Raw genomic sequence first — 24,131 nt, forward strand, 5'->3', positions numbered from 1 at the left:
TTGTAGTTTACATAGACTTTTGGCAAGCAAATTAAACATTTAAAATACTGGTTCTTTGATGGTTATCTGTAAGTATAGCAACAAAAGGGTGACGTTTAATATGTCTTTATGGCTTCAGGAGCAGTATTTGGCTGTACAAATTAGCATTAGTACAAAAATACTTTTCATAATAGCCAGATCAGGAACCCAAACTGGAATGTAACAGCAACCTGAATTCCTCTTTTCCTGCTTCAATACCTGAACAGTGCTACTAAGAAAAATGTGCGTTTCAGGTCTAATGATAAAATAACTTCGCTGACCGTGTGTTTGCACATAGATCCCTAATCTGATTTAGAGATAATGCAAACCACGTTGTGCAAATAACTATGAAGCTGTGGGTCATAACCCAGATCGTAATCTGATCTGTACAGTCACTGTTACAATGTGTTACCTGAAACAGAATAAATCCAGTTTGGGTTTGGGCTGAGTTTGAAAAGAAAATGGAAAAACATCCTTTTATTTTATGAACTGTGCAAATATGATCTGTAGATACGCTAGTTATGGGATTGAGATCACCTGCCTTTGCCTGAAATGCATCTACATGAGCTGCCCAATCTCTGTTACAGTTAATGAAGATACAGTCAGTGAGTTCTGTCTGTCACTTCCTCTGACTGATAAGGATGCCCATTTCAAGATAAAATTAATAATTTCCTGTTACTCCATGGACTACAGTGGGAATTTAGAAAATAAACTATGTGCAAACACCTACACTGGAGACATCCCGAATTAGGCAAGATTAATTCCTGTCTAGCTATCTAAAGTGAGAGGTTTGAACTAGTAATGAAAGCTCATTCTAAAGTCAATGAGAGGAGATCAGCATCTTCACAAAGCAATTAATCTCATCCTTGGATGTGTGTTTATAACAGATGGAAGGAAACATATCTCCACTACAGGGAACCTTGCAGGTCAATTAAGGTTAGACACCAACAGTGGATTTTGTTCAAAATTGGATGTAGGTAAGTGAGGCAAGTGTCTCAGATACCATTACCATCAAAAGGGTTTCTTCTTTGGTCTAGTGTCATTTGAAATGATGCAGGATATCCTGACTGCTGTCCAGTTGTCACAGGTCATATGCCATAATTTCCAGTCTATTGTAAATGTATAAGGTGTGCTAAAGTGCATGAAATGACACTGGATGTAAATGTTTAGGTGAATAAATGGAATGCAATTAAAATTTAGTCCTCTTTAAAGGAAGAATATTGCATAAAGTAAATGTGTAAGAAATCAACCATTTATGTTATGGTATCTACCATAAAATCAACTGCAGAATATGAACAGAGTAAATACCCTGTATTCCTAATCTCAGTGTATTTAAGTATTAAAGACCTGTGAGGAAAGGCTCATATGTTCATATTTGCTTTTACACAAACATTCTTCTCTCGAATTTACCAGTTTGATTTAAAGATGCTACTACTGCCACCAGTACATGCACAGAAATGTGGTTTGGCTTATGTGTGGAAAACACTGTCTGCTTCACTCTTTTTGTTCAGATACAGGAAGGAGGAAAATCTCACCCTGCAGCCTTGATGAGTTGCTGTGCCCATAGACAAGTACCATCACTACATCTTCTAAGAAATGAGTCCTTACTTTGTAAGAAGAACACAAAACTACCACTGAAGTAAAAAAAATGCCTCATTTATATGTCCAGGAGCAGAGTTCAGCTCTCAGAACTAAAACAGTTTGCACTCACCTGCTGCTTTACTTCTGAAATGTGTTTTCAATTGCTAACTTGTATAAATCATGAATTGAAAGCCACGAGCTTTATCAAGGAGACAGTATTCCAGTCACAAAGTTTCATCCAAATGGAAAGTCCCCCAAAGTAAGCAAGAATGACCAGAACATCACAACTGTATTCTTGGAGTTCTCCAGGACAGACTCTTGCATTGATTATCACACATCTACAAGGTATCAGTTTTCATTTGGTCATTGTTGTTTAAAGCAGGAGAAGGCTTGCTCTTCTGACCATCAGTCCCTCCTTTGGATGTGTCCTGGAAGAAAAGCCTTGGCGTCCACAGTGACATTAAAATCCGTTTGTATTCATTACGAAAATTCTGGTTAAGAAGTCCATATATTATTGCATTAAGGCAGCTGTTGAAATAAGCCATGAAGTAGCTTATGATGAATAACCATTCAGGAACTTTTGGTGCCATTTCCATAGGATCAATGGCTACAGCCAGTCCAATGAAGTTTAGAGGTGCCCAGCAAAAGGCAAAAATCACAAAAACCACAAACATAGTAAGAAAGTTTCTGAAGTCACTTGGCTTCAGTCTTGGCTTTGTTTCTGACTTGACTCGTCTTCTGACTTGAAGCACTAAAACCCAAATTCGAAGGTAGCAGAAGCTCACAATGGTGATAGGGACGATGAAGTGAATTACCACAACAGCTATCGTATAGTAGGAGCTTGCAGTCTGAACAAATGTACAGGAATAGACTCGTGGATCATACTTTAAAGAGCCAACAAAAAAATTTGGCACAATTGCAATTACTGTTAATACCCAGATTAAGGAGACATACAGCATTGTGTTCCAACAGCTGTACACTTTCTCATAGGCAAAACTGTGACATATATAGCAATATCGGTTTATTGCAATTGCAGTGATGTTGAAAATAGAGCCTATTACACTGAGTCCCATCACAAAGCCACTCGCTTTACAGTGCATTTCACCCAACGTCCATCCATTGTGGAAAATAGCTAAGAGCACCAGTGGGTATGGATACAAGGCCACCACCAGATCAGCCAAAGCCAGGCTCACCACAAATGCATTACCTGGGGAAAAAGAAAAATATATAGGCATAATTCTGACAGCAAGCATAGTTGTGGAGAAGTAAATATATTATTTTGGCTATCTGCAATGCTAAATTTTTGATGATGTCAGCATGCAGTAGGTATATAGGACCAATAGGTAGAATACCACAGAAATATCTGCATCAACATGATATTTCAAATCTGTTGGTGACTTGATTGTACCCTCCTTTCTACTTCTTTAATAAACAACCGTCAGCAAGCACATGTTGAGTTGCTTCAGTGTAGTTAACTCCACAGCTGGATTGAATGATGTGAAAAAGAAACAAGTTTAAATTGTGGCAGGTAGACAGGCCATTATGCCATTCTAATCTATCCCTGAAATATAACAGGCTCAACAGGCATCAAACGAAGAGATATGCAAGTACTAGGTCTGTAGGGATTAGAAGGATGTGTTGGTTTATGTCTAAATTGCTACAGAATAGTCTGTTATATAGATATTTTCTGCATGAATGGCCTACTCATACTGCAGTTATTTTCCCACTGGATTGACTAAGAAAGTGGATATTGCCTTCACCATCCACTGCAGAAACACATATTTAATTATACCAAGGAAAAAATGCATGAATGCAAGATAAAGAATTCAAATTAATGGGAAGAGCCTTTAGATTATTTTTTGCTGATGATGTTTTAAGAACTTCTAGAACTTCTAGACTTCTAGATAAACACTATTGTCTGTATTTCAACAGTGTTGTTTTCAAAAGTTTGAAATTTATGAACATTGTATCTAAGGATACTTTAATAAAATATTGAGATAGTAAACTATATTCCTGAAAAATGAGATTCTTACCATGGTAAGTAGTGCTTTCTTTGCTTTTTAAGAAAAATATGAAATCATTCTCTAGGAACTCCCCAGGAGACAGAAAATAGAGGTACTAACTTTAGATTCTTGACATTTAGGTAGCATAAAACACATTTCTGGTTTGCATACTCACTTTTTTGCTTTTAGTCCTTCACAGTATGAATAGAAGTGCAAACAACCCAAGTAGCTTTTAAAACTATGTTTAGAATGTAATTATTTTTTAAAAAGAGCAATTAGATGCTCAGTCCTACAAATCCTGAGCTTTATAGTCATCATATAGAAAAGCATTTCTCCACTTAATTTTAATCACAGAAATAATGCTGTGGATAATTAAATCTTCATCTGGGAGCCAGAAAACCAGCAACTCTGTAGGATTTAACTGGTTGCTCCACCTGCTCTATATCTGTAGCTTGCTTAACCTGAATTAAAGAATGGGGAACTCCCTTTCTCCCAGGGGAAGACCATGCTCATCTGAATTTGTGCAGCAGCAACTGAACTTCACAGAAAGCACAGTTTTCCATCTGTAGATAGAGAGATATAGCACATCTCAGGAGTGGTGTGCAACTTATTTTACACGGTTCCTTGCTCTACATTTAGCAGCCTGTCTCACACTCTCTTTATACTTCAAAGGCCAAGTGTTATCATAGCTACAGTTCACCGTGAGGCAATTCCATGCTATTTGTCTTAGAAGCAGGGTGCAAAACCAATAGTATTGCAGTTTTTTGTCCTCCCACATCACAGTCCCTTGCTGCTCTAAGGTTGAGGGGATCTAAGTATGTTGTTGGACCTGCACAAGGAAACGTTTCCTGCTAGCTTTATATGTGCTAAACTGAGTAAAATTCAGTAATGCCACGTTGTTCTAAAAAAAGGTGAACATGATTTTCAGATGCATAACCAGAACTCTTTGAAAATACATAAATTAATTTTTCTGTCTTAGTCAGGATTGCTAAGGTGTTGGAGAAATGTCTCTGGTTTGGGGCTCCACACTTCAGGAAAGAAGTAAACCCTAAATAGATCTAATCTAGAGCAAAGCAATTATCTAATAGTTTACTAACTCTGAGAAAAGGTTGAACAAACTAGGGAGAGGATTAAGGGGGACATGATAACCTCAGATAAGTGAAGCTGAAAGGATGTTATCCATTCTTATCACTGTGGTGGGCACAAAAAAGCTTCAGTCACAACAAGGCGGTTTTAGATTAGACATTGAGAAAAACGTTTTAAAGGCAAGGAGAAGGAAGTGCTGGAACATCTTGGTTTGGGTCTGCAACTGAAGGTTGAAGAAAAAGTTAAATAAAGATTTGTCAGTACTGGCCTAGATACACCTGATCCTTGTTTTGAGCATAGGAAGGATGAGATGAGTTTGAAGGCCTTTTCCAGCCGTATGATAAATAAGATAAAGGACAAGACTAGCAATGAAGCAGGAGCACCTTTATCAGAACATATTTACATCATGACAACAAGAATTTATCTTATGTTTTTTCATCACTGTGTCTGACATTAGAAGATAGATAAGTCAGGAGAAAGAAAATATACTTTTTACTGTTTTAAAATGTCTTTTGGAGAAAGATAGAGTTTAGTCCAGAGTGTATGTTAAGAATAATCTAATCTCTAAGGCCCCCCAGCATCGATTTATACATAAAATGTAATTGTTCAGTTAAAATCAAGTGGGCATTCAGGTCTTTCAATCATATTTGGAAATTTATTGTAAAGTACATTTGACAAGAGAATTTCAAAATTGTGTGTGTAATTTAGGACTTCTTGAAAATTCCAGCTGCAATGAATAAGGAGAGTTAGCAATGAACTTGTCAAAAACTTAATATACCACTTTACAACATAGAAGAAAAATGGTGCAATATCTATAAAGGCCTCAAGTGATTTGTCACTTTTATGGCTGTTTACAGGGTCAAACATTCACATTGTGCACTGCAAAATAAGGTCCAGTGTTTATTTTCTTTCGATTTGGCTGACTGCAAGATGAAGTTTAACATTATATTACTGCAATGAATAATCTACAAAAATAGAGAGAAACTGTTCTAATTCATAAAAAATGCATAAACAATGTTTTGAGAAATTGAGATCTTAGAAGTCTTGTAAGTGCTTGGAGAAAGTAAATCTTCCCTGATACACCTAAGACACAGTGGTTGGAGTGGTTATAATTACATTAACAAGGAAATCAAAGAGGTAATGTTTTGCTAACTGTGACAAAATAGAAACCACAAATGCTCATCTAGTTGGAATTATTATCATTATTTCCATAATTTACTCAATGGACTTCGTTCCTGGATTTTGGTTTTATCAGACAGAAGATTATATTCATTTAAAAGAAACACGTGCTCACTGGAATGGAAAGGCTCCTTAATTACAAGTAGTAGCTACTAAAAGCCAAATATCTAACCAAGGAATCGAAAAGATACACATCTACACTGTTTTAAACATTGATAGCTGGGTGCATAGAAAAGAAAATAAGTTCAGATATTCACTTTGGGTGCAATGGAACTGGATCAATATTTCATGAGGCATTCTTGCATATTGTTTCTTTTACCTCAGTTAACAGGAAAAAATGAACTTTCACACCCTCTTGCAATCCTGTGACTTGATATTGTAGGAATTTAATCACAGAACAAACTGTTTGGTAAGGTCGAGACATTTAAGGACTGAGCATCTGCCTTCTGCAAAGACAATTGAGTTCTAATGTCTCTACAAAAACCAAACAATTGCAATCATCAACCACTTTTTCAAAGGTTTTGCTTCTTGGTTTCAAACTGGCTGAAATGGATCATTATATAAATCATGAAGTTTTATTTTTTGTCAGATGGTGTTTTGATAGTTACACATTTGAACAAGAAATCCTGACACATTGCAAAAAGGTGTCACCCTCTTAGCTCTGTTTCTCCCTGCAGCCACAGTCATGTTTGTCCTCATGTACTCTTCTTGTGTATCCATCACTGTTTTCTTCTTTAGCATTCAGATGCCTGGTTTCAAGACAGGAAAAGTATTTGAACACAGCCTGTTGTGCAGACTGTTGTGTTTTTCTCTGTCTCTTCCTCTCCTACTGTCAAACTTGTGTCGCTGTGGAGAAACCCAGGTAAGGAGTAGGGACAGGAAAGGCAGAAAGTGCATGAATCTATTGGCAGATTTTTTAAAATACCGATGACTGATGACTCAGGATAATTGTTTTATTCTTCCATTTCCATAACCTAATCTTAAGGGAAAACTCAGAGTCACTCTTGCAGATTTCTTACTTCATTATGTCTTCAGTCCAAATGTAAGTGGGAAAGTTCTTTGAGCTTAAGGCTTAAAACCACCTCTAATTATCAGTACTAAGTTTATAAATAAATAGCCTTTTATACTGGTTGAGAATGATAAGAACTCTACGATATCACTACCTGTAGTTATTTTTATGTACTACAGGAAGAGGAGCAAGATTTTTACTTTAATGAAGTAAATAAGAGTCCTATCATTATATAAATCATTCCTCTGCAGAGCTCACAGTGATGAACATCCTCAAGAAGGAGTTGAACTAAAAATGAGGCATTTTTTAGTGCTATCTCACTCTTCAGACCCCTTTTTTATTCCTCTGCCAGATTACTGTAGCCCCTGTACTCAAAATTAACTTAAAAAAAGAGAGTTCTAGAAGGCTTCCAATGGCTTTCTTGTTGCGGTTGCTGTACAAAGCTGTGCTCAGTTTCTAGACAGACTCATAGTCATAGACACAAGATACCACTTCAGGGATGTATAGTGTTATCCATTCTGTTAGTTACTTTTATACAAACACTACGCATACAAACTGCTTTTTTGCTCTAGTTTTTAAAGTGTTCACAAAATAAATGTTCACAAAATGCACAAGGTGAGTCTAATCTTTTGGTTCTTTGTTGTAAGTTATTACAGGTAAAAAAAAAAACAACAACGTTTTACAGTCTTGATCATAATTCCAGATTCCTGCAAGTGGTAGTGCTGCCTGCACACAAAATCCATCCTCAGCTGTGACATCACCTCTCTCTAGTAAAGGCAACCTTGATCCTGATCTTAGGCTTGGTATGGAAGGTGCTGGTGGTGGCTTGTAATTTGTGTTTCTGACTACCAGCAATTTGTGGAAACAAAATGTTATTTTTATAGTTTTAATCTTAATGTTATTGTCTTACATTACACTACATTATATTACATTATACTACATTATATTGGTGCAAATTATCTGCCTTTTAGGCCTCTTTAATGACTGCTGAAGATAATAGCAGAGTTGCTATAGTCTTAAAGAAGACCATTTTAAAGAAAATAAATACCTCTTATTGATAAGAATATGAAATACTGAAAACATTTCATCCATATAGCAAGAGCAACAATGAAAAATAAATGAACCACTTCAATTATATTTGGCTGTAAAAAAAAAAAAAACCAACAACAAAAAAAAAACAAAAAAAAGAAACCAAAAAAAACCAAACCAAAACCAACCAAACAAAAAACTCACAAAGCCTAAACCCATTTCTTAGTTCCTACAACTTTTAAAAGAGCAGATCTTACTTTCAGACAAAGAGAAGTAGCAGTGAGTTAATCCCAAGGCATGTTAGTCATGATTCACTTCAAGAAGTGGCTTACTGGATCTGCTGTTTGAGTCTAGACCAAGATGGGGATGAAAGAGGCATATACAACATCTTGAAGAAAGCAATCAGTCCTTCAGTCAAGAAGGCTATTCCCCTTTAATCTCCCCTTGTCTATAACTAATAATTAGCAATAGAAACCATGAAGTTCTGGTGAAGTATTTCCCTGGATTTCTAGTGCAACATCATCTTTTGAAAGCCAGGCCTAATATAATTTCCAGGCCTACTGAATTGTCATTAGAGTGAGCCTCAAGGTCAGACCAGACAAACCAGGAGCATACTCAACTAACAGCAAATTGGTATAAAAGTGACTTCATGTGTCTATGTCTCCACTCCTGATTGTATTAGAACAACCCTGAAACTGAAACTAAGGACCAATTTGCTCAGCCAAAACATTTAAGCATAGATTGTTCTAAGCACCAGACTGAGTGCAAACCTAAGCTCATTACGAGTGGTTTTCCAGATGAAAGTTCAGTAATTTGACAAAACAGATTATTACTGTAATGAAACTGTGTAGCTGGTCCCACTCCAGAAGCTACTTCATTATATGTATGCCCATGTACACAGGGATACTTGCAGTTTCTTCACCTGATAATCTTTCCCAAAATTTCAGTTAGTTTTTAGCATATCTTATGAAAGGATTGCATAATAAGACAGAAGGCTATGCCATCAGAGCCAGGACTTCTGCTAAACTCCCAGGTGGTGGCTTTTAAATGGAAGCCCTGGCCACTTTATTGCTGGTTCTTGAAGCTGCCAGTGACACCTACCTTTTCTGACCTATCGTATTTTCTACTGGGCTTCAGTTCCTACAGTTCTTGCAGCTCATTTCAGGCTTGATCGTGAGAGTTTTGCTCTTTAATGTGGAAGGAAAAACATGACTCTGGAGGGACTGAAGAACTGGCACGAAGTAGGCTGGCAGAGCTAAGGACTACGTAGGTTTTTATTTCTCTTTCCAGAGTGGCTGAGCACATTTGGCTCAAATGGCACGTAGGGAGATGTTAGCTGCTCCTGGAGAAAGGCTGATGTTTCTTATTTCTTCACTACTGTTTTTTGTCTCTCATTTTGTCTAGAGTGGTAATTTTTTACAGTATGTAAGCTCTTGTAGTTTTTGATTATTTGTTTAAATATATAACTTTTAAATCTGTTTAAAATTACCTGTGTCGACTCTTTTTTTCCTCATAGTCCATCAGAAAAATAAAACCTACTACCCTAAATCAGATGAAACTCCATCCGTGTCAGCAGGAATGAAGCCACCAAATGTAGATAACAGCAGCAGGTGGAGCAGAGAATTAAGTCTTTCACACACTGACAGTTGAATTCCCCGTGACACTACAAGCCAAGACCTAGGGTAATCTTTGATTTACCGAGACATGTTAATCTAGTATAATGTTTAACAATGTGTTATTAAACAGGAGGTTTAACATAATGCTTAAAAAAAGTGACAGATAGGTTTTTGTTTTCTTTGAATACGACAGTTTAAAAGTGGTGATACACTCCTTTGTGGTTATGTTTCATTATTTCAGATGTTAGTGGGATATACTGCAGACATTGATGTAATGGAAAGGGACTGGCAATATATTTTCATTACATCCATACTTTAGTACTTTAGAGACTCCAGAAAAAATATAACATAGACAATGAACCAAGACTGGTCTTTGATCTATGGAATATTCAGGTTATTTCTTTTAAGAAAACATATGTTCTATGAAACTGTTTAAAATATTTAGTGAAAATATTGATCCTATGATTTGTAAAATGAAAATTCTCTACCACCACGGGTAGTACTGCAGGCAGAACAGAAAGAGAGTATTTACTGTGGCAGTTATCCCTTTGTTGTGCAGCTCCCCAAAGGCTTCGGGAGAGCTTTCTGCTCAGAAGTCCAGGCACACTGAAAGTCAGATGTCTGTGTTTTCACATAGAAGTCTGGAATCCAGACTAAATAGGGTTTAAACCTTAGTCATCCACTTTCTGGATGAAAACACTATGCTGTTATATAGAAGATGAGAAGAGGAACTTTTTGTTTTAAGATGAAAAAATACAAACACCCTACAGTGTTTAGTGGAGGATGCTCTGTACAGCCCTTTTTCAGGCTGTGCTGCAATGCAAAGAATGCAGGATTCACAGGAATAGCAGCTTAGCATGTAAAAAGGAGCTTGAGATTGTAGTTTAGTGACCTGCAGACTGCTGGACTGGGACAGACTTGTGTTCTTGGCCCTACATCTGCAACTGTGAGTTGGTGCTGGAAGCTACATGTGCAGGGGCTGAATTTTAGGCTTGTAAGCCACAGCTCTCAGATGTCAACATAGTCTTGCTGAAAAGAGGCACCTCAGTTGCACTCTTGATTAATATGTTTTTGAGATCATGGTTTTGGCTTGCTTGGCAGCCGGATATGGATATAACCCAGTGAACAAAGCCTCCATTTTTTTCTGTGTGCTCAGTCTTCTTCTCCCTGTGGTTAAATATGGAAACAGTGGTACTTGTTGAGAGTTTGCTACCATGACTTCCATAATAGACTGCAGGTGCAAAAAATATTTCTAATGCTGTGCTGTTACAAATTTAGTAAAGGTTTGAGATTAGTAACTCCTAGGTGTGTAACTCCTAATTTTACTCACCTGTGGCTTTCTCTGGTGCAAGTAGGGGCAGTGGTGACTCTCTTGCTACCTAGTGCACCAACCACAACAGAGACAACACACTGCGTCATCAATCAGAGCAGAAAGAAAAAGCAAGTGGTTGGTTCTTTCAGAGTAAAAGTCTCATCACTAATCAGAAAATATGTTTAAGGGGTGATAAATAATTTTCTGGGCTCCTGATACTTTCTGATAGTGCAGGAACTTTCCTGCTACTGGCTGTTTTCAGAGAGAAAAGGGGAAGCAGAAGAGACAAGAGAGGCTCTTCTGAGAATTCACTATTGCGTAGTGCTTAGGACAGTTCCATGGTAGGAAAGCTTTTCTTTGAGGAAGGACTTGAGCCTATGTCTCCCGTAGTCTCAAGAGACTGCCCTGCTCACCAGCCCTGCTGCTCTTCTGGGGTTAGCCTGCTTGTTTCTTTCTAGGTTATGTTCAAGAATTTCACCCTAGAACCAGAACACACAGATTATCACTTATATTGTAGAGGGCTCTTCATCAGTATGTTTCAAAACAAAAGCAAAAATAAAAAAATAAAAAAGTCTCATGATTTAACAGGTGGGAAACAGAGAAACTGAGACAGATGCAGAGACTCTACCAAGACACAGATTAGGAAGAACACTCTAGATTAATGAGTCTTGCTCTTCTCTATTAGATAATATCATCTCTTCTTCACAGAAAGGGTTGTCAGGCACTGGAACAGGCTGCCCAGGGAAGTGGTGGAGTCACCATCCCTGGAGGGGTTTAAAAGATGCACAAATGAGGTTCTCAGGGACATGGTTTAGTGGTGGACTTGACAGCGTTAGGGTAACAGTTGGACATGATGACCTTAAAGGTCTGTTCCAACCAAAACTATTCTATGATCCTATTAGGTACACCCTGAAAAGAATGACAGTGACTGTCCAGCTCGCTGCTCCAAAATGACACCATAGTGGCATGCTGGTACTGGGGGTTGGAACCGAGAAAAACCTAGAGCTGTTGAGCAGAGCTAGTCAAATTCAAAGCAAACAAGCTGGGGTGGTTGCTGCAATAGGTAGTAAACATGTGGAAATCCTTAACAGATCCTTAGCAGATGCAAAAAAAAAATTATCTGTATTCAAGGGAAGTCTGGGGAAATACCTGAAAGAGACATCAGTTGAAGGTTGCTAAACAGACATAACATGTTTGATTCAGGAAATCCTCTGAGCTGGAAGGAATCACAAGTTGAGAGAATGCAGGAGAGCAGTATCACATAGGGTTGCTCTGTTCCCTTCTTTTTTTCCTGAGTGCCTACTTACATCTATACTTAAAGACAGAGTATGAGGTGGGGTGTGCCCTGTATAGGTCTGTACCTATACATCTGCTTTTATAAAGACAGTAGGCTCCAGTGGTACCATTCAGAAGAACAGCTTCTTCTCAGACTCCCTTGTTGTGGTAATCTGAGTGATACGATGTGATGTTCTCATCTGGGTCCTTGCCAGCTACTCCTCTACACAACCAGCCCAGTTTTGTTGACAAAAGGCTTGAAGGGGCAATAACCTTGTTCTGTACGCCGAGCCTCCTGCACCTGTGCTGCATTTTGCAGCAGGCTGAGGACTGAAGGTCCCTTATACCAATGCCCTCTCACTGGAGTCAGGGGCAAAAGGCCGTGTCGTTGCTGCAAGAATGTACTGCTGCTTTTCATGCAGGGAATGAAGCCAAGACATTTACTCCAAGTGCTCACCACTGCAGGCACCAGTGACTGCCCAGCTTCAAAACCTCTAGTTGCTGAGCGCAATCATTGAATAACAACAAAACCAGACTTTTTTTTCACTAATTCATGAAAGAAGTTTTGTTTCCTGTATCTGTCAGTACTTATCAGCTTAATTTTCTTCACTTGAAGTAATCACAGCTGTTGATTGCTTTAGCCAAGGAAGAATAGGCAACCTACATGAAAAACTGCAAGTAAGAAAACTCATTTACTGCTGACAAAGGGGCTAATATGAAAAGCTGTAAAACACAACAGGTGCCATTTAGTCAGATCTTATAAATAGCTAGACAACCTGTTATTGCTAATAACATTTTTTTTCAGAATCCCAACACTATATTGCATTTCATAGAAAAAATGAAATATGTAGCATTTTGTAGGATGTTATTTTGTGGGGAAAAAAAGAAAAAAAAGAAAACAAAAAACTTGGTTCAGATCAGCTATAAAAGACTGAAGTGTGGAAATAAACAAAGTAAGGACATATCACTGCTATTACCTTCATATTTGCTCCTGCCTTTAGGCTGAATTTGTGTCAAAGAAAATTATGTTGGGTTTTTTTCTCTCTTACAACAACAAAACAGCATTCAGGTCCTTAGAATAGCTTATCTTCCACCTTCTTTTAGAAAGCAGGACAGGAAATTGAGGAATGAAATAATTTTGTGCAAACAAAAGCCATGTTTTGTGATGTTAAGCTGGTAGTTTTGCAGGTTTTTTGAGTATTCAGTAGCAGATCCAACCAAACAAACCCAGAAACAAACCCACAACAAACCCCGGAACATAAAATAATTATATTTTCAATATAAGGCCCAAGATATTACAGAATGTATATAAAAATATCCAGCAGATATATTAACTGAATAAAAGTGGGACAGTTACAGACTATGGGACACACTCAGCACCAGGAGAATTGGTTAGCTATGATAAGGTGCATCTTGTAGCTCTGCCCAGTAGACTCATTTAAACAGAACAGAGTGTTTTGACCAATACAAATGTTGGGATCTCCTCTTGTGGAAATGAAGACCTGTAAGTGGTAGCTTCCATGGTGATTTACTAAATTGTTCTGTGGAAGAAGATGAAGGACCCACAGCATGTGACAGCTGCACAACCAGAAACAAGTAGATGCAAAGCATGTACAGGCAAACTAGTCGCAGCTCCCAAAAGAAATCAAATCTAAGCCCATTATTACTGCTATCTACTTTTAGAGGTTCCTATGTTCAACTTCCAGACATGGTGCAGGGTCCTAAGACAGCCTTGGTAATTCTATAAAATGGAACCTGATACACTGCAGTGAATATAGCATACAGGAACATTTAATATGGGGAATATTTAAGCTGACAAATTGCTAATGTTTCTAATGCTTGCTGGAGTCTCTTCATTATGATCTTCTTTTCCCTTCCCCTGTTTCCTATTTTATCAAGGAAGAAAACAGATGATACTTGAAAATGTCCATTATAATTTTTCAGTGAGGAAAAGTCTTACCCTTTTTGTTCTGAGCTTTTGGAAGGCCTCACCACTGTACATGCACAGGGAGATGAATGTCTTCAGAAGCTGTTGTCAGCCTGTGCCATCTGCTGCTTTTGGAAACAAGGTCTTAAAGCAAAGTACACTGGCATGATTCATCTTATAATGATACTCATAGGTTTGTAAACAGATGAGTAAATAAACTGCTTTTACAGAAAATGATTGTGTGTCCTCTTCTAAAGTATTGGCTTGTTTGTGTTTCAACTCAATACAGATTAAGTGTGTAAAGATCATTTTCTGAATTAAGGTCCTTTCTGAGAGCCAATAAAAGCCTTGCAAAATGACTAGATAAAAACTCTGTTTTGGCTGGGCCTGTGATTCATGATAGTGGTGAGATAGTTAAATGAAGGGCAGTAGGCATAGATATATAACCAATATAATCACAGAATCATTTATATTGGAATTGTTCTCTGAAGATCATCTAGTCCAGCGCTCCCATTCAAAGAGAGGTCAACTACAGTAGGTTGTTCAGGGCAAAGTCCAGTCAGGTTTTCATTATCTCCAGCCATGGAGACTCAACCACTTCTCTGGGTGGCCTGTTCTAGTAAGGAATGGACATATAGGATATTTACTGTTTTCACTTGGGAATGGGGAAAGATAAAGTTGGTTTTCCAACAGACGAGAACTCCACTTGATCTACTAAATAGCAGAGGGTATCTAAGTTCATACCTGCTACTATGCAGGTAGAGAAAAAACATGGTCATCAACAGTGAACTGGAGCTGCTCGGTCAGAAGAATAGTTCCCAGCAGAGATTAGAGGAGGTGGAGCTTCGTGTTGTTTATGGTTGTGTCTTCAGATTCCTTGTGGTAGCAGGATCTGAACTGTCTCTGACTGGACATAAAGGTCTGAGCCAAACAGAGAATATGGACCAACAAATATTCACAAACCTGGGGGGTGGAAGGTGGAGTGTGGCAAAAGCTGCATGGAAAGAGGGAAGAGGCACCAGATCCTAGCAAGTATATTTTTGGAAAGCAATTCCCACTAGCTTTAGCAAGGCCAGAATTTTCCTTCTTATCTAGATACTTAAATACTGGGTCCATCTTACCCAGGCTGCAGAATCCTTTTCCACATGTTACTTTGAGGATCTTTGAGCACTGTGAACTACAACCAGCCATTCAGACTAACTCCTTGTTGGGGTTCTGGCTGTAACCCAAGTGAGCAACCTGGTGGCCTGTAATCCAGAAAGAGCAGTGGGTGACTTCTGTTTGCATTAAGTACCGAGTCATACCTGGGTGAATACACCTGCAAACTGGGTCAAACCAAAGTAATTTTTACTAAATCAGGCTCAAATGGAAATCACTTTTGTATATACTTAATATTACATGAGAATGTTGTGTTTGAAAGTCATGTACTTCATTATTTTGCTTGCCTTCTGTAAGCAGACCGGTTATTCTTGCTTCATATTTGACCAGGAACCTGACTGTATAGCAAGTTTTACAATCCTTACTGTCCTAGCCTACCAGATGTTTCATAAGAGTGACTGAAGATTACATGGTTTTGAGCTTATCTAACCAGAGGCATAATTACAGGATCTCAAATCAGTTAAGTTTTGCTCAACTTTAAAACAATAAATGTCCAATGTTGAAATTAGACTCTGGATTGTATAGCTAGTGGTTTATATCTGGGACCACAATCATAGGTTAAATCTTTTAAACTATTTCAACCCACTTACCAGTAGATTGTTTTTTCTAGGTAGATCACTATGGTTAAGCCATCTTTTTACAAGACTTGCTTCAACATAACCCATTTTGCTTCTAATGACTGCAAAAGGAAGCATAAAAAATAAAGGAAAATCTTGCTTAACATGAAAACTGATTCAGAAAAAAATCTGTTGTCCATGGGCTCTAACCCCACCCGGGAATCTAAGAACAAGTATTTTTGCAGTCACTTTGGAGGTCTCACAGGTAGACTTTGTGTCCTTGAGTAGAACTGCTCTATTTTTACACAACACAAAAGTTACTTTCTCCCACTATATTTTATGCCAGTAAAATACTTGGAATATGCCAGTGTGCTAATTGACTTTTGGCAGGGGACCTTGAATTTTCAATTTTGTTTCTATCATGACCTCTAACTTAACAAGACAAAGGCATATAAAGATACAAGTCCCCTATTAATCAAATAATTGGTGCATTATCTGAGGCCTCTCAATTTAACAGAAAGTTTTTTATGCCATTTTCTGTCAGGTGAATGTGCTGATGTAATTAAAAGTGTGAGACAGTATGTTGCTCTCTTTTCTCTTTTGGAAAATTATTTTTATGTTTTAGTTGATGGTTGGACCTACTGATGCAGAAGATTCATGGGAGTTTACCTCCTGGCTGCTTTCAATATCGCTGCATACCGCAAATACAGAGTTCTGCCAACACAAACTATTATTTTCCTATTATTTATCAAAAGGCTAACCCTTGCTTAAAAGATGACATGCAACCAAAGCTGCTAATGCTACTGCAAACATATTTCCAGCTTCACTTCACTTTCCTGTTTGGTCTTTTCCAAACTGGAGTAATAAAGGAGTGGAAAACTAGTGGCAGTGAACAATAACAGACCACATTAAATTCACAGGAAATTTACCACTTTTAAACATTTGTGCACTGACCAAAAAAAAAAAAAAGTGCAAGCTTTTCAGAAATCAGGGATCTCAGAAGTCAGGATGCGTCAAAGCCTACCTATGCATCAGTAAGCCAGTGCTGTAATAGAGTTCTGCCAATTATGTCAAATAAAGATCTTTCCACCAGTACTTAGGTTAAAATACAAATTTTTTACAGCAAATTATGTTCTCATGATAGAGTCTTACAGAATCACCATATCACAGACTCTTTCAGGTTGGTAAGGACCTCCTGAGATCAACTAGTCTAACCTCTCCTGCTCAAGCAGGGTCAGTCATATCTTTAGAGATGGAGACTCCACAGCCTCTCTGGGCAGACTGCTCCAGTGTTTAGCCATTCACACAGCGAAAACAGTTTTCTTGTGTTCAGATGGAATTTCACAGGTTTTAATTTGTACCTATTACCTCTTGTCCTCTCGGTGGGCACTACCGAGAAGAGTCTGGGTGCTTCTTCTTCACCCCTCCCACCAGGTATTTATACACATTGATAAAATCCCCTAAGCATTCTCTTCTCCAGGCTGAACGGTGATAGCTCTCCCAGCCTGTCCTCATACAGGAGATGCTCCAAGCCCTTAATCACATTAGTGGTCCTGTAGTGGACTTCAGTCCCATAAGTCCACACCTTTCTTGCACTGGGGAGCCCAGAACTGGACACAGCACTCCAGCTGTAGCCTTACCAGTGCCGAGGGAAAGGATCACCTTCTTTGGCTTGCTGGCAGCACTCTCATGCACCCCAGGAAGCTGTTGGTCTTCTTTGCTGCAAGGGTGCATTGCCAACTCATGATCAGATTGTTGTTCACCAAGACCCCAGGTCCTTTTCTGCCAAGATGCTTTCAACCTCATATACTGGTGCCTGGAGTTGTTCCTCCCCAGGTGCAGCACTTCGCACCTCCCTTTGTTGAACTTCATGAGGTTCCTGTCAGACCATTTCTCCAGGCTGTCCCTCTCAATGGCATCATCACCTTCTGACTTAGCAGTCACTCCTCTCAGTTTTATATCAGACCATTAATGAAGTTAAGCAGTATTGGTCCCAGTATTGACCTCTGAGACACACCACTGGTGGCTTGCCTTCCTACTAGACTTTGTGCCACTGATAACAACCCCACTGGTCCCAGTCATTCGGCCAGTTTTTAGTCTACCTCACTGTCCATTTATCTAACTCCTACTTTGTCAGCTAGTCTATGAGGATGTTATAGCAGACAACGTCAAAAGCTTTACTAAAGTCAAGGTAAACAATATCTAGTGCTTTTCCCTCATCCAACAGGCTAATCATGTCATTCTAGATGGCCATCACATTGGTTAAGCATGATTTTCTATTTGTAAATCCACATTGATTACTACCAATCACCCTCTTGTCTTTCATGTTTTTGGAAATGGTTTCCAGGATTAGTTACTCTGTCAGCTATTCATTACTTTATTAAGGAATCAGAAGTGGTACCATCTTACAGCACCCTGCAATTTTATTGACTGCTTGTCTTCCAACCATTAATTAAGTCAATTTTTGCTTAGGTTATGATATAATTGATATAAAAAGCAATAGCTGAGAATGAGACACTAATTGGAAACATGTCTCATAGGCTGAGGCTACCCACAGCTTGAAATCCTGTCTTGAAAATAAGTTATACAAGAAATTTCCTGGAAGTGTTGTGGAAGATATTTCAACTCTCCAGGTAAGTTCTTTTGGCCTCGGTGGCCCTGGTAGTGTTTGGGGGTAAAAGAAGGAATACAGAGCTGCACCTCTTACAGTTTCCAAAGTACTTATCTGTCAGTCCTTTGCAGATTATATTTATTTATATATCAGGAATGAAGCACTGGGGATCTGAATCATATTATTTTACTCAGAAGAGAATGCATGTTCAGTGCTGGTGGAGCTTTGAATAGCGTAGTTAGCTGGTTTAGTGTAGTTACCAGTTAGTTATCTGGTTTAATGTAGCTACCAGTGAAGCTGCCAGTTTTATCTGGTAGTTAGCTACACTTCAATAGTGTAGTTAGCTGGTTCCTGTAGGAAATCTTCAGGAAAGGTCATATCTTTGCTTCAGAATGTACACAAGTATTCCTTGTGTAAAGCAATTCACATCAGCTTTTTGTGAATTCTAACTCTGTAGATAATGCAATTAATTAACTTCGTACATAGGTGTAAGGTGGAGGCTGTTCCTGAACAGCCTGATGTTCAGTAAGTTCCTTGGCTTATGAACACTTTGAGAAATCTGTTCTTTTCATTTCATTCATCCAGGGCCTGTTGCAACAGGACAAGGGTTAACGATTTAAAACTAAAGGAGGGGAGATTCAGGCTAGACATGAGGAAGAAATTTTTTACAATGAGGGTGGTGAAACCCTGTCCCAGGTTGCCCAGAGAGGTGGTGGATGCCCTACCCCTGGAGACATCCCAGGCCAGGCTGTACGGGGCTCTGAGCAACTTGATCTGGGTGAAGATGTCCCTGCTCATGGCAGGGTGGTTGGACTAGATGACCTTTGAAAGTTCCTTCCAACCCAAACTCTTCTAAACTAAATATGATTCTATGATTCTATGATTTTATACTTATGTAGAAGTAATAGCATGATGACTCTGTGTATCTCTGTGGGTAACACACACCATTCTTGTTGGCTCTTGAACACATGTGGGATGCAGTCCTTAAGCCTGAACTCAGAATTTATAACAGCCTTGATGAATGAGGCTAAAAATGCCATCAGTAACAGGTGGCTTCACTTCAGAGCACTACAGTAGATGTTACTGTGTAGTTTACTATAATACATCAGAATGGGTTTGCTGAGGTGCTTCCAAGAAAATAGAGGAATTAACTTCTATCCGAGAAGCTAAAAAGGGTGGTCATCTAGTTTTGAAGGACAACATGGAAGAAAGTACAGAGATGTGTTAAAGGTGCATACTGTCTTGAATTTGCAGACCAGAAGGTTTGTCTGAGTGAAGATGGAAATTCCTGTTAAGGTGATGTGTGAAACTATTTATTTGTAACAATTAAAAAATTACTCCCTGTCTGTTCCATTGAGTAATGCCTGATTTAAAATGAGTTGGCTGTAATTCTCAGTTTTTTGAATATAGATTTCCAAGAGTCTCAAAGAACCGTAAGTTGTACTTCACAGAAGGGAAGGATGGGATAACTCCCAGTTTGCACGTAGTGACTACGCCACCTGCATGTCTTTACTTGTCTTGAAGCAAAGCAGCGTGTTTTAATATATCTTTTCTCTTGTCAGTAGCAAAGCTGGATAGAGTTGTCTACTTCTAAGAAAATATTTTAAAACATCTAAAGACTACAACACTGATGAACTTCTCCATAGACAGGGTTTGCACAGCATGAGTATCTTGAAAAGACACATTTAAAAAACCGCAACACCTATGCAGATAATATTCAGTAAGCAGATTACTTTTACTGGATTGAAAAGTAGGAAATAAAAATAGCTGGATTGATTGCAACAGATTACACATATTCACAGGGGATAGACATCTGACGTAAGGTCCTTGTCCTTAGCTGAACTAAAATAAAATGCTGTGTATACAGAGGTAATTAGAAAATTTGCACTGAGTTCAGAATGAGAGGATACTGAGAACTCCAGGGAGGATTTGAGCAAATCTTAGACACATGAGGATGCTATTAATAGGTCACTGTCTGTTTTGCAGTGATATATTTTACAATTTGATGCTAGCTCTGAGCTTATAATTAGTTAACATATTTATAAGGCTGATGTGTTAAGCAGATATTTCTCCTGTTAGCCAGACTGCCAGCTCCAGTGGCTGTATGTGATATCTTCTGACAACAATAGTTGCCCTCATTGTGCATACACAGCAATCTAAACCAACAGATGAACAGATGTTGTTCTATAGCAAAAAGATTACAATGTTTGTAGAAGTGTCGTGTAATATTATTACAATCTTCATACAGGCATCTAAACATTGAAAATGAGCCAAATCCATAAAAAGCAGATGAAAAAATTAACTTTGTGAGGTTTATGGTTTTTACTTCAGGCGTAATTTAAGCAGCATTTATTAAAAAGGGTAAACAAATACACAAAAAACAAATAATTATAAATAGATACATGAATAAATTAATAATAATTAAAATTAGTTAAATAAATAATTAAAGAATAATCCCCGCAATCAAGATCCTTGTCATTTGATGAGTGTGTTTAGGCTGTTAGCATATGAAGATGTGACTGTCCCATATGCAGCGAAAGTGTCAGGGAAATTCTGACTCTGTGATATAGCTCAGTCCTTTTCAGTATTGAGACCAAAAGTAAACTAGAAAATTCCAAAGCAGCTACTGTTGTTAAGGAGGACAATGGAGTTGCACCCACAGTGTTTGAGACATATTTCTGCTAGCTTTTGCTGTCAGGAAATCTGTTTCATGACTGTATGAAGATGGTAGCTTAAACACTAAAACAACCACTCAGACAGTTTTTAGGAAGATGAAAATTACCATAGCTTTTCTTCCTTTCTGCAAAGGAAAATCTTGGTTTTGTTTTATCAGCTCAGGATAACATAGTTGTTTTCATGTGCATTCTTGGGAACAAGGCGATGTACTTGACAGTCTACATCAAGGTACTAATATGTGCTTCTAAAGGATAACTTATAAGAGAGCATATCTGAAAATACTGGTACTCAGAATAGATGTGAATTGAAATAACAGTAGAATTTACTCCTGGAGGTAGAAAAAAGGTTATTACTGATTTTATGTAATGAATGTATTCTCCTATAATGTCCCAAACAGAATGGTTCAAGTCACCTGGTGAATACATATCTGCTAAGAACAGATGAAAAAATTAGACTTTTAAAATGAGCTGTCCTGGTTCTCTCTGAGTAGATTTGGTCTCTTAGCTCTTTGGCTCATTGTGTTGAAGAGCGCCATCAATCCTGGAATTGCTTTTGCTGGTCCATCCAAGAACAGAGCTTTACTGCAGAGAGGTCATGCCTCGTGCAGTCAGTGTATCTTGCAAAAGCAATGCCAGTCCAGAGCCCAGGAGAGAGCTGGCAGCAAAGGGAGTGCTGCTAGGGCACATTAGAGCTGCCATAATGCAGCTGCTAAAAGGTCCTTCTAATTTCCTGTATCTGAGGGTATGTTTGCATTTGTTATTTCAGAGAGATGAAAGAAAACTGTGAGTTAGAAGCAAAAAAAAGAAAAAAGCTTCTGTGACCTATGGAGAGCCTGGCTATGGTGTTGCAGGCAAAGCATCACACTAACATCACCCTCTGCTCTTCCTTTTGCTCAGAACAGGGGTGAAGTGGACTTGTGCCAAATGAAATACACAGCATAAACATACCATTAGATTATTTGGTTCAAGAAGCCCATTATACTTCTCCAGTCTAACTAGATGCTTATCACACTAATTCCTCTAAAGACAGGCACACCAACATCTCCTTTTACCAAGTGGAATAGAACGTATCGTTATATTCTAAAATAAAAGTGTCTTGGAGCTGATCTTAGCACTGCCTGTTCACTTGCCGATAAATTGACCACATCTTCTACAGGATAAAAGAAAATTATAACTTAGAGCTATCACCAAATGTGGTATTGCCAGGTGCTTCAAAGGGGGATACAAAGTATGCTATAGCTGTAGAATAAAATTCCTCAAATTACAGTTTTACTGTAACCCTTAGGTGCTAGAATTTGTTTCACACCTGCCACTAATATATTCCATACTTTCTCCAATTTTTGGTAGCATCAGCCATTATGGCCTTGAACACTCAAAATATTCACAGAAGAGGCAGTAGATCTTTAAATTTACAATGTCCTGACTTCCACAGTTTACTGAGCATTTCAGAAAGTAACCTCCATTTTAGCTTTCTCCATCTCCAGATTATGATGAATATGTCCTTGGTCTCGTGTCATGATCCTTTGGATGATGAAGAAAGATGATTCGAGTCTATCTACTCTAAGGCTACACATTATTTCATATACAGTGTCATATAAAGCCATCTCCTATTGCTTTTGAAGAAACTGTTTATCTCCTCAGGATCCCCTGTGATGCAGACTGATACATAGGTTGTTTTTCTCCTTTATGATGTTTCTATACTCCTAAATGCTTCTTTCAGTCCCTTTAAGCCGATAATTTCCTTACAAAGTTTCTACTTCCAAAATATTTCAAAATTTGGTATTCTTTAGATTTCTTCTCATCTAGAACATTCTTAGGCGTCTGATTTTCACTTTTGTCTGAATTTACTTGCAAGGTTTACTTCCTTGCACTGAAGGATACCTCTTTTGTTAAAGTAAGTTTCCTAATTTCCAAATGAACAATACTGTCTTTTCACTTTTGTCTTCTACCAACAGGTTAACAAAGTTTAAAGTCATTCTTTTATAAGTAACTGTGAAGATTTATTTTATTCAGTGGGTTGCTGTTTGAACCAAGTCTCAGAGAAAAGAGGACAGAATTGGCGATGAACTTACTCTGTTTCCTCTCCAAGAAGAGATTCTAATTAGAAGTATGAGATGAGTCATGGGCACATGACTTAATAATTCTAGAAGTGATGTAGAAAGACTTGGAGTATCTATCATTCAGAGGTATTCTTTGAGAAGTGGTTTCATATCTTCATGGACAGACTTCACCATATGGGAAACCAGCTGGCAATGCAAGTTGGCAGAATGAACAAAAAGAACTTGAAATTGAGAGGTGGGAAGAGAGCCTGAGAAGCAATCATATCATAACACCCAGGGTAAGGGGAATTTTGGCTTCAGGAGGGTGATGACAACCAATATAGAAAATAAGAGCTCAAAGACTGAGAAGTTTGACCTGAGTGGTAATTAAAAGTGCATAGAGTCAGCAAAAGAAGGCCTGGAACTGATGCAACAAAATAGGGGATCCAAAACCAGTGAAAAATTCAAATCAAACTTTACAGAAATAATTATCTTAGAATGGAATTGCATCAACGATCAGAGAAGAGAAATATAGAACTGAAAGGTGTATAGACTTCATAAAAGGAAAGAAAAAAAGAAAAGGATGATGTCCTGGTGGAAGCAAAAATTACATTGGGAAAGAGTTGTAAGGTCTGACCTGGTTTGGACTAGGACAGAACCAATTTCTCTTTCAGTAAGTTTTCTTTTCAGTTAAATTTCTCCTAAGTAAATACACATCTGATGTTGACTACCTGCTTTTCAAAGTGTCTGCTTCTAAAATTGTTAACACCTGTTTACAGTTGTTACCAAGGTGACGGTAGGATTGGCATGCAGAGAGACCCATATTTATATTTTTCTCTACAGGAACCAAGGTCACTGTTAAGTATCTTGTGTTCCACAGTGAGAGGGTGTAAAAGAGTCACACCTATGGGGAGGAGCGGACAGAACAGTTGACTCAAAATTGGCCAGCAAAGTATTCCATGCCATACATGTTACACTCAGTTTAAAGCTGAGGGATCATGAGGGTCACCCTCCTTTCATGGCTGGTGTCTGAGGAGGACTCTGCCTGTTCTTCTG

General features: G+C 38.3%; 1 protein-coding gene across 1 annotated transcript in view; it reads right to left on the reverse strand.

Annotated features, from left to right (window-relative positions):
• Positions 1-1,937: 1,937 nt before the first annotated feature.
• The window catches only part of MTNR1B (melatonin receptor 1B), a gene marked incomplete at its 3' end in the record, with an annotated part of 31,142 nt that continues 8,948 nt past the window's right edge, over positions 1,938-24,131 (reverse strand). Inside the window, exon 2 of the mRNA XM_080350288.1 lies at positions 1,938-2,806. Within this exon, the coding sequence (XP_080206414.1) occupies positions 1,938-2,806 (869 nt within the window). The remainder of the gene's footprint in view (positions 2,807-24,131) is intronic.

This window comes from Nesoenas mayeri, assembly GCF_963082525.1.
Source record: "Nesoenas mayeri genome assembly, chromosome: 1".
Lineage (NCBI taxonomy): Eukaryota > Metazoa > Chordata > Aves > Columbiformes > Columbidae > Nesoenas > Nesoenas mayeri.